Source organism: Tyto alba, unplaced genomic scaffold, assembly GCF_018691265.1.
Source record: "Tyto alba isolate M040663 unplaced genomic scaffold, T.alba_DEE_v4.0 Super-Scaffold_9, whole genome shotgun sequence".
Lineage (NCBI taxonomy): Eukaryota > Metazoa > Chordata > Aves > Strigiformes > Tytonidae > Tyto > Tyto alba.
Genome location: NW_024881330.1, coordinates 2,338,506 through 2,349,437, shown reverse-complemented (window position 1 = coordinate 2,349,437; position 10,932 = coordinate 2,338,506). Strand labels below are relative to the sequence as shown.

Below are 10,932 nucleotides of genomic sequence, written 5' to 3'. Positions count from 1 at the left end.
CTGGGTGGAAAGGGCTGGTGCCGCAGTAAGCTTTGAGCACGTACAGACAGTACAGAGAAACGAGAGCCCTTGCGACGTCGGTGTAGTGGTAGACAGCAGCAGCTGCCGTCGAAATACAGCCATTTTCAGGATGGAAGCACAGAAACAATTTCCACATTAGCATGCTCCAAGATGGGCAGGTATTTGACTTAAATTCTTCTTATTTTCCAGTGAAAACTCTTCCGGGATATTTTATGCTTGTACAGAGCAAAGCTGCCTCCCCTTGTAACCTCTCGTCCTGTCATAAAAGGTGAAGATCTGAGTTTTCTGCTGAGATTTCAATCTCTAATTCCACAGTTCAAGTAAACACATTCAAAGAACTTAAGGGCTGTCCCTCCGTGGTCCTCAGATTCCAAATCAGGAGTTTGGTTTAACAAGCCACCAGTTTTAATGCTCTATAATAAATTCTGGTTCTTGGTATTTATTTTCTTCTTATTATTAATGTTTTTAATTACAACAGCTGTACATTTTCAGGCCTTGCACTCCTGGGCTTTACGACAGCTGAGGTTCTCACATGATTTCTGGTACTGGGGATCTGGGGGAAAAAAAATAAGCTATAGTAGGACCAGAAATTGTGAGAGTTGGCAGAACTGATCATACGATGTTTAGGATTAAACTGTTGAATAACATCTCTTGCATTTGACAAGCTGTCATACCCTCCCTCTCGCTCAAATATACATATATCTATCAAAGAGATCTTTGCTACATGTGTTTGAAAGGAAAAACTGCAAATATCTCTTCTTCCATATCCTAAGCATACGAGAATATAGCACATGGGGAGAGAAGGACAAAAAGAGAGTGGAGAGGAAAAAACAACATCTCCATATGCAACCTGTTCATCTCTAGGCTCAAGAACACGTGTGAACCGACCTTCAGATCTGTCCCCTGGCAATACCATTAATATAACTAATCTAATGTATAGGGTAAGTAGCCTGCTGAATGCTCTTCCCTCCAGCCCTTGCTCCCTTGCATAACCATCCCTTGGCATGGGCAAACTGCGACGCCAAGATAGGATGGAGATGGCCATCGGAGGAGGCAACCAGGTCTCATAACCCTGTTCAGAGCTTTAGCCCATGGGCTTGTCCAGTGTGGCATCAGGAGCCTCGTAAAGGCATGAGCGGGCGGTAGGACACAGCTAGGCCGATGGCTTTTAAGTCTACGTGTTGTGATGGAGTCCAAAATGAAGATACCTTTCACCAGGTGGCTGGAAAAAGAGTTACAGCCCCATTACTTGCAAGGTAGAGTACTCTGGGTGCTACCTCGGTCTCACTACAGCATCTACTCACAGCAAGTGGCGAGGAGGAACAAATTAACCCTGCAAACAAGGTTTCTCACCCTCTTGGGCGGAAGGCTCAAGCACAGGGAAGCTGGAGAATATCTACCCCATTTCCAGTAATTTTTTCCCCAATTCTCCCTGCGCTATATGTGCATAGCAGAGGTCTGTGGCACACCTCGAGCCCTGTGGGCCCAGCAGGCGAGGGAGGATGCATTAAGCAGAGAGGAAGGCACATCCGAGGAGCAACGAGACAAGCGATGCGTTCTTCCCAAACTCATCACCTAATTGCAGGTCACGTCACAATGACCAGTCCCTCCTGTTGTGAAGGCTGTCGTTACCATCTGTGTCATTTTAATTAAAAGATGGGGAGAAGGAGGAAAAAAAAAAAAACATGTAACAACTTTTGTTGCAAATACTTCTATACATCTGCACACCATCTTTCAAAAGAAGCTATTTTATCACTCATTTCAGTGGGGATAGAGATATAATTGAACAGTACATACAGCTCAAGAGGCTTTCAGGGTTTTTTTTGACACAAAATAGAACCACGTACAAGGAGGGCATGGCTAAAGAGTGCCGACGCTACACCTGATTTTCACTGCTAGAAAATTTAAAAAAGCCCAGTGCACCTCTGATCAATCAGTGGAAGTGACAGCAAGCTTTCACCTGACAGTTTAAGGCTCAATTTGGGATTGTTTTGTCTCTAGCAGGTCCACGGGTAGGCAAAGCAGGTAGGAAACCAGCACGATGCAGAGATGGCAGGAGGACACATCTCCGATGGGACGGCTGAGAACTTCCAGGAGCAACGTTGCTGAAAGACCTGGGAAGATCCTGGGATCTGAGGGACAGCAGGAGTGGCAGGTTTGGTGGAGAAGACGCCGTCTGCAGTCCACATGCATCATCAGCCAGGGATTGCAGGTTGAACCTAAAGATCTGAGTATTGATAACTTTGCCTCCGACTTCACTAAATTTTGCAGGCAGACCTGTTGCCCTGGATCATTTAGGGAGCGATGTTATTGTCTATCACCATCACAAGTCCAAAGTGGGGAAATCGAGGCACCAAGTCTTTGTAACCCGCAGATTAATTTTTAGAGGTCCTGTTCCCAGCATGCTTGCTCCATTAGGAGTGACGGGGTTGACTCGGACCCCAATACCTGGCCATTTTTCACTGAAATGCACCTGGAAAAGGCAATTCTCAAGAGGTGAAACAAGCCGGCCCAGGGGTGTTTATCAGAAAGGACAGCGACAGGGAGAAGACGGACTTGCTGCTGAGAGGTGAACTGGAAGGAATGCCGAGACGAAGCGCTCAAAAGCCGCTTGAGAGGGTAAGAGGCCCTCATGCCAGGCATAATATTTAGGTTTTCCATAAGAGCGTTTCTAATCTCTCTGTCTGGAGCAAGGAAACACACACAGCACACCTTCCACCTCAGGTAACAATAGGAGCATGTTTATTCAGATCTGGCACTTACAGAGCTCAGAAGGACAAGGTACACGTCATTTGTTTTCCAGAAAAGTCAGCCCAGGATATCAGAAGAAACGAAATGATTTTATAAAAAGAGACTGCAGCTGCGAGGGGCTGGGAATGTTTCTCCCTTCGGGTCATGCATTCCCGATGGCCGGGCCACCCGTGTGCTGGAGCACGCCAGTGCCAGGCACCTCCGCGGAGGCGAGAGGCAGGAACGTCTGAACGCTTGACCGGGTGGTGTCTGGGATTAATCGGTTCTCTGCGAGTCCCAGCCTTGTTTTAACCAATCTTAGAAATGAAGGGGGGGGAGGGGGGTATTAGGTATAAAAGCAGAAACCCTTCCAAAACGATCCACCTTTGCCAAGGAGGTGTGAGAGTGCAGCGGGGTATGTCCACAGGAGGAGAACATCTTGGTCAAACCGCCCAGGTCTCCAATGCTGGAAGAGCATAAAGTCTGGGAAATCAACCACCTTGGAAGCCTGCTGAGAAGTAGAGGATCTCCTTGCAGACAGCGACAGAGAAGGTATTGGCTAATGACACCCGCGACGACGGCCCATGGAAGATGGCTCTTCCTTGGCCAGCCCCATCACTCGCGAGCCCTGAGGACGTAGATGAAGCTAACGAGGACCCCCAAGGCCAGGACCGTGGAGCTGGCTTTCACGCTGCTGGAACCGCTGATGTTGCAGAGGAAGGAGTCGCAGCAGTAAACGGAGGCGGCCGCTATGCCGAGGTTAATCCCGGCGCTGGGGCAAATGGGAGAGCATCCTTTGGAGATGGACTGGCCAGACTTGCTGCCTGAATTTAGGTTGGGGTGGGGGGAAAGGAAGAGAAGCAAAAAGAGAGGGTTTAGAGTGTTTCTCGGCTTTCTGATCACCTGTTCTGCAAAGGAAATAGCAGTACTGAAATAACCAAAGTGTCACAGGTGGCACGGGGAGGATGAAGTGCTTCTCGGCATCGGGCTACGACAGTAATCTCAGCCAGCCCACGCATTTCAAGGAACGCCCGTGATAACATCCCACACAGCCCCTAGGGACCATGCAACACTCCGGGGACACCCCTTCCAGGCTGTCAGCCGAAGTTTGGCCTCAACAGCTCCGGTGAAGAATCTCAAAAATCCCACTTGAGCTTGACCCTGGGCCTCCTCAAGAGAGACGGGGAGCACGGGGCTTACGGAGCACCGGGGGAGGGCACTTAGGAGCGAATTCCACCGTTCCGAGCGTCGGCTGCGAGAGAGGCGCAGGGCGCATTTGGCAGTAGGAAACAGAAAACCATTAGCACCGTGCTTGGCTGACGGGTTTATAAAAGCTCCCAGCCTCCATTTGTGCACGCGCAGCCCGCCCACGTCGCGGACCGTGCGACTCGGTCACGCAACACCCCTCCCTCCTGCAAGGGAGAGCGAGGCAAGCCAGGCTGGGCTCTGCAATAATGCCAGGAGACCTGTCAGAGCCGCCTGCTTCCCTAGGAGCAGCAGCCGGGAAGCACAGATCGCCCCAGATCTCTCCTGGCACGCAGGGAGGAAACCTGCAAATCTCTTTTCCCGGCAACCCCCCCAGCTTGTCCGCCGAGAGCAAAGAAGCAAAGATGGGACTCGGGGATGAACAGCTTGAACAGAGGGCAAAAGCAGGAAGGGAAACCCTGGAGCTTACTACGGAGGAAGCCCGCCGCATCCTCCACGTTTTCACTTATTCATCAGCAACCTCCCTGCCCCCACTCAGAAACTCCCCCCGGACTCCCAGCATTGGTGCAGGCACGTGGGCTTTAACGTGACTCCGGCTGGCAGCAAGTCCCTCGTAAAAATTCCCTCGGGGTGGTCTGACACTCAGCTGCTAAGCAGAACTTTCCCCTTTTGCCAGCCAAAGGAAGGAAAGCCTTCCCGCAGCTCCGCAGGTGACCCAGGAGAGCAGGAAAAGGTCCTGTCACCACTCACCGATTCCCACTCCGACGTAGGTCGTCACACAGTGGTTTTCATTCTCCCCGCACTTGACAGGCTTCAGGCAGGCCCAGTTGGAGGATGCATCCGAGCACGAAAAGCAGACGAGCGTGTGGGCTGCAAGAGAAAAGCACGCCTTGGTTAGGGGCTGGTGGGGTGACCTCCTCGCTCCCACCTCGGACACACGGCACGCACCGTGTCCAGCCACAGCCACGCTTGCTATTTCAGCTCTATTAACCCGCCGTAGTTTTTTTGTTTTTTTTTTTTCCCCCAAAAAAAATGGCCCTAGGGAAGGGTTCAAGCATAAGGGATACATTTTGAGCTCTTGGTAGGATCAACCGTCAGCTCAAGCCTCAATACCACCACAGGTCAGCCTGGTACTTTATGTATTTTATGGCATGTTGCTGCTTGCACCGAGAGCGGGTTCAAGCTACAGCTGCCAACTTGAAACTGAACAATGGAGGCAAATTCAAGCCTGCGACCTGGCACCTGAGATTTGGGCTTACTAATCTCAGCTACCATGGACGCTGATGGGAAATTCTCCAGGTGTGACCAGGGGTTTGAGTTTTCCGTGACCTGCCTTTGGCAGCAGGGCACAAAGCTGAGCCTACGCTTGGGCAAGCACACGTGGTGGAAATCACTTCTCGGCTAGAGCAAACCCAGCATTTGCAGCAAGACCTGCAGTGACTTGCACTGTCCCGCTACCCAGGGAGTCGTAGCACTACGAAGGCAGCGTATGCAACCAACCTTTTTTAATTTGGAGCAGGGGGAGAGCAAAAAAAAAGCATGCCTTCCTCCCTGGCAGGTCCCCTAAAAGGGTTTATCCTACACTAGCAGGATGGCCTGCACCAGCTGGCTCCCATCCCTCGTCCTTCAAATCTGCCCAAGAAAGAGGAAAGATTGGAAAATAGCAATTCAGTGGTGGCAAACGGTTGCAGGAACAGCCGGGACTGGTGACTCAGCAGGGTCATATGCACTTCGCAGTGGACGGATGAGCTCTATATTTTACATACTAGAACATCACATCCACACTGCAACTGTTGACCTACATATGCAGACAGATCGGGTCTGCTCCTGGTATTTCTCAGGCTCTGATTTTTGAGCGCTCGGATGGCAAGCCCTTCCATGAGGCACTGCCTTTCTCTTCTGCACTGACAGGATGCTAAATGGAGCGGGGGCTGATTCGGGATGGGAAATGCAAGGCAGCATCATTCTTACTCCTACTTCTTTCAGCCCCACCACAAACAGATTATCCTAAGGAGGTGAAGTCGGTGAAGCCCTGGGAGAGCTCTCTGAGGCTCAGCAGTCCCTGTCATAGAGTGTTTTGGAGAGTAAGTTGGACAAATATTGGGCAGCAGCTGTCCCACTCTGCCGGGGGACTGCATGACCTCTTGAGGTTCTTCTCAATCTTGCTTTTCTCAGGAAAACAAAAGCTTTTTATGAGAAAAATGGGAAAAAAAAAAAAATAACAATTGTTCTCAGAGGAATGACTTTTGAGCAGCCACGGCCAAGGAAGGGAAAGAACAAAAACAATCTCAGGGAAATGGATTAAAGCAGGTTAGTGGGAGATCCTGAATGTCGCATCAGGGCAGCCAAAGGACTCTGTTTTGGAGACGAAGCCGACACCACAACCCCCTAAGCAAGAATTTCCTGGACCGTCTCACACATCTTCCAATGATCGTCAGTCTGCCAAGGATCCTTCCAACGAAACCGAGTTACCTGAGCCTGCCAACGCGGCAGCCACAACCTGCACATAACCACCCAGGATTACAGGGCCACCAGTTGAGTCAAAAGCCCCAGGAGAGATTCATCGGTGGATCTAGGAGAGGGGGAGGAGGATGGAGCCAGCCATTGAGCCTCCAGCCTGTCATCGTCCCTTCTTGAGCCCTCAGTGTTTCCATGGGTTGGGCAAAACCACGGTAGAGCAAAGCCCAGCTCTCTCCTGCTCCCTCATCCCCAGCACATTTCTGCTCTCAAGTCTCAGGTCCCCGAGGGCAAACCGAGGAGGCAAATTGACTCATCCCATTTCGCAGGAACCGTCTGCAACCAGGAATGAAGTGGATTATAGGCTTCCTGTGGGCATTATGGTAGGACATATGTCCTCATATGTATTTGCTCACTGCGCTGAACACACAATTCCAGCGGTGCGGTGCTATTCATTAAAGCTTAGAGGTTCCAGATACAAACACATCAGAAATATTTGTACATGCACATAAAAATGCCTTTAGGAATAAAATTCTCTGCCACGTGACTGAATCTGTGCTCCTACCACAGCATCTCCTACTTAGCCTCTTGTTTTTCTTTGTCACACCTACCTATTACCCTCGTCTTAATATAGACGAAACCTTTCCAGGAGAGGCAAGTCTTTCAACGTAGTTTAAGAGAGGAAATGCTCAGTCATAACTACTGCCACTTTCTGCCCCAGCTAAACAGATAACTGAATAACCCACTGCAGAGTTAAGAGAGCAAGCAGGCTGAGTGTTTTAGACAAAAGGCACAGGAGAGGTGGCAGAATTATTTCACACAGCTGGAGACAGAGCAAAGAGTTAGAGCCCAAGGCTACTAAAAAGGAAAGAAAAAAAAAAAAAAAAAAAAACAAGACTGAACAATGCAAAAGTGAAGCCTCGTTTTCACCAACTAGAAAATGCAGCGGAATTTATGTGTTTATTTGTTTGCTGCTCGGCTCCTCAGAGGAACAAAGAGCTCCCAAAACAGAGCAGATCATTTGGGGGAATTCCTTAAATAAGAGGTTGAATCTATTCTTGCAAACAGCAATGCAGGGGAAAAAAAAAAGAAAAAAAAAAAAGAGAGAGAATCAAAAAATCAGTTAAAAGCCCACACCGATGAAAAATACTGTTGCTTCGGCAGTTCTTCCATTCAGTCCCTATGCCAAATGCTCTTGCTCTTTCTTTTTCCATTGCTCTTAGACGAGATCCTTACATGCCATACAGAAGATCTTCCGGGCACTTCGAGCAGGGGGGTAAAGCTTTTCTGCAAAAGACTCCCTGGATGTGCTGGAAGCGTTTGGGGATAAAGCTACCTGCAACAAAACCGCTTTAGCCTGGCTACGAACTTACTTTAAAACTGAAAGGGTTTTTGGAGGAGGGGGGTGGGAAGTGAAACCCCTTAGTGCCTTGGCCTGGACTGCCCATCCTCCCAGTTGGAAGCGAGCTGGGCTCTGACGGTGACCCAACGCTTGAATTACCAGTTGCTTTCCGGACCCCACTGGGAAAGGGGAACGGGGAGGGCAGCAAATAATTCGTTTCTTCTCACCAGTGTCCTCAGGAGAGAAGAAGGGCCCCGTGTTTCCTGAGCAGGGGCTCAGAGGGCCCAGAACTCTCCTGTCTGCTCTTTTGTTTGGCTTCTCCCCAAGCATCCGACATATGGAAACAATATGGGGTTTTGCAGGGCCCCGCGGAGTTTGGTTAGTCAGGAATGGAGCTGCCGGCGAGGATTGCAGACCCTGCGACTCTGGACAACTTGCAGTTTGAACGCCCAGCAACAGGAACCACGTTCTCCCCAGCTTTGGTGGCCACCCCAAGACGCTCCTCACAGCACCTGGTCCCTTTTTTTTTTTTTCTTGGGGGGGGTGGGGGGTGGGGGGTGTCACCTCCCCACACTGCAGCCTGCCCTGAAGGATGCTGGTGGTGGTGGGATCAGAAGCCAGGATCACGACTGGCTCTGCTCAGACTTTGCTCCATCAGCCATTGCCAGGGCTGGGCTCCATCTCTCCCCCCCCCCCCCTCTTCTTTTCACCCCCCTTTTCCCCTCGGCTGCATCTCAGCCCATTCGAGCGCCGTTATCCCGGCTCGCTGCGCCGAAATGGGGGGAGAGGAGCCGGTCCCCGGCCTTTTGTTCGAGCTGTTAACAGGGCAAAGCGCAAAAAAAAAAAAAAAAAAATCTACACGCACAGCTGGAGAAGCACACCTAGGCATACCGGCACGGAAACCCTGAAGTTCCTGCTGCAAGGAGGACACTGCTGCGAGGCAGGTTTTGGAAAAGCCCCCCCTCCCCTCCCCAGCACGGCTCAGCTCTGTCCCCGCACCCCTTTTGCAACCTCCCCCCCCCGCCTTCCTCCGCAAACCTCCAACTTCCAGAGCCCACTCTGCAAAACGCAGCATCCCCCCCCCCCCCCCCCCCCCCCCCACCATCCCCGCCAATTTGCTCCCAAACCCAAGCTGGGGAACGACTGGGGGACCTCGGGGAGAGGTGATTGGGGGGGGCACACACCCACCCCACCCCACCACCACCCCCCCCCTTTACCTCTTTCCACGCACAGCACCGCAGCCAGCACAGCGAGCAGGAGCGCCTTCATGGTGCGGCGGTGGGAGGGGGCCAGCGAGATGCGCAGGGTGGCTAGCAGCGAGCTGGGCTGGCAACAGGGCCGGGAGCCGGGGGTGGGGAAAGGCCAACGGCCCCGCCTTCCCCTCCCCCCCCCCCCCCCCCCCCCGCCTACACCCCGGCCCCGCCTGGTTTCGTTTCCCAGCTCCGGGAAGCCGGGGCCCGGGGAAAGGGGACCGTCCCCGTGGCGTCTGGGCTGCTGAGGGTTTGGGAGAGCCTCGCAAGAGCAGAGTCGCTTCTCCCCTTGGTTCTGCCCCAAAGGCCTTTTCCTTACCCCAACCCCCCTCCCCCCCCCCACCCACCCACCCCCGGCCCTTTTTTGGGTCCCCTCTATTCGGACCCCACTCCTGCACAGCCCGCTTCCAGTGCAGCCCCCTGCATCCATGACTCACCCACGAGGACCTGCTGCGTGGGTTCCCCCCCACCCTCCTCGGTGCATCTTCCTTCACAGTCCTTCCCCCCTCCTTGAGTACGCACACCCCCCATACGCTCACAAGCCTCCCCCCCAAATATGCACACATGCCCTGCACATGCAAACCGCCTGCACGCAAGACTCCTGGGTCTCCTGCAATGCAAGAACCCCCTAAATGCACAAGCCCCCTGCACGCATGACACCCCTTCTTCATGTACAAACACACACCACCCCCCCCCAGGCATGCACAGCCCCCCCCATGCGAGACCCAAGCATAGAGAGAAACCAACTTCCTTAGCCATTTACCAGAGCCAAAATGGGATTAAACATAGCGGTTTGGGAACCTTGAAGTTACAAGGGCCCTGCAGCTGGGGTGGCAGGGGACAGCTTGGCAGGATGGGTCTTCAGAGCGTAGGACAGTCCACCAAAAAGGTTTGTTGGAATGGCCCAGGGTCAGTAGGTCCCTCAGAAATCAGTAAATCTTCTAGGAAATGAGGTGCAGGGAGGGCATTGGGGGAGGGACCCGGAGAAACTGGCTGTCAAGGAAGCCTGGGAATGGAGGAGACGGCTGGTGAGCCAGCAAGAAACGAGCAGGTTTGACACACTGTGTCCGCCACAGATGGGTTTAATTCTGCAGAATCAGCATTTCCTGGCAAATGCATCTGTCAGAAGGAATTCCAGCTCCTGTCTTGTCAGAGTGCATTCAGAGTCCTCTACTTGGAAAACAAATCCATGCCTGCAAACCCCCACTTCCTTTTTCTCTCCTGTGGCTCATTTTTATTTGTCGCTGCCAGTTACTCTAGCAGGAACTGACTGTGAGCAGTGTGTTTCTGTGGTCTAATATCTTCCACTGGAAAGGGCTGCTGGGACTGTTTCAGTTCTCTGGTTTACAAATTAAATACTAAAAAACCGGGAAGCTTCAGCTTTGTGGAAGCCTGAGCAACCGTAATTCAGATACACTCACAAGACCCCTGTCTCATACAGACCAAGTTCAGGTTGTGCCCGTAAGAGTCCGTCTGTCTTTTTGTAGCCTCCATGTGAGCGACCTCACAGCATTTATCTCAGCTTGGAGGCACAGCACCTGAGATTTAATTTCTGGGTGTCAGGAAGGGATAGCGTGTTCCTTCAGCACTCCTGTTCCTTCAGTGTCTTGAAAACATGAGACAGGAACAAGGGCCTACAGCTTTCTGGTTTCCTGCCCCTGCCAAATTTAATTTTATCAATTTCACTGTTTCCTGGAAAAGTCCTGCCTGCTGCCAGGAAGGAAGAGAGAAGACCTAAGAGTCGTATGGGATACAACTCACCACGGAGTCATCCCAATGCTACTGAAATGGCTGGGTGGGGACATCATTAATGCCAGGATGCTGCAAATGGAAGGGGTCAGCAGAGCAACTGGGGACCAATTCGCTATGGTAGAAGATGTGCCAGGTAAGGAAGCCCTTGAGAAAGCTTGTGTCGTGGTTTAGGCC

General features: G+C 51.9%; 1 protein-coding gene across 1 annotated transcript; it reads right to left on the bottom strand.

Moving 5' to 3' along the window:
* Window positions 1-2,741: 2,741 nt before the first annotated feature.
* Window positions 2,742-9,114, bottom strand: LOC104365131 (lymphocyte antigen 6E). The gene is made up of 3 exons (XM_033011759.2): window positions 8,974-9,114; window positions 4,708-4,827; window positions 2,742-3,575 (listed from the first exon to the last, which is right to left on the bottom strand). The coding sequence occupies exons 1-3, from the start codon at window positions 9,023-9,025 to the stop codon at window positions 3,367-3,369; spliced, it is 381 nt and encodes a 126-aa protein (XP_032867650.1). The 5' UTR covers window positions 9,026-9,114; the 3' UTR covers window positions 2,742-3,366.
* Between the last annotated feature and the right edge of the window lie 1,818 nt (window positions 9,115-10,932).

Coding starts and splice junctions, on each gene's coding strand:
- LOC104365131 (XM_033011759.2), bottom strand. CDS start 9,025: ATGAAGGCGCTCCTGCTCGCTGTGCTGGCTGCGGTGCTGTGCGTGGAA. Junction 4,828..8,973: donor GGTGCTGTGCGTGGAAAGAG/GTAAAGGGGGGG, acceptor TTTCTCTTGCAG/CCCACACGCTCGTCTGCTTT. Junction 3,576..4,707: donor CTACGTCGGAGTGGGAATCG/GTGAGTGGTGAC, acceptor ACCTAAATTCAG/GCAGCAAGTCTGGCCAGTCC.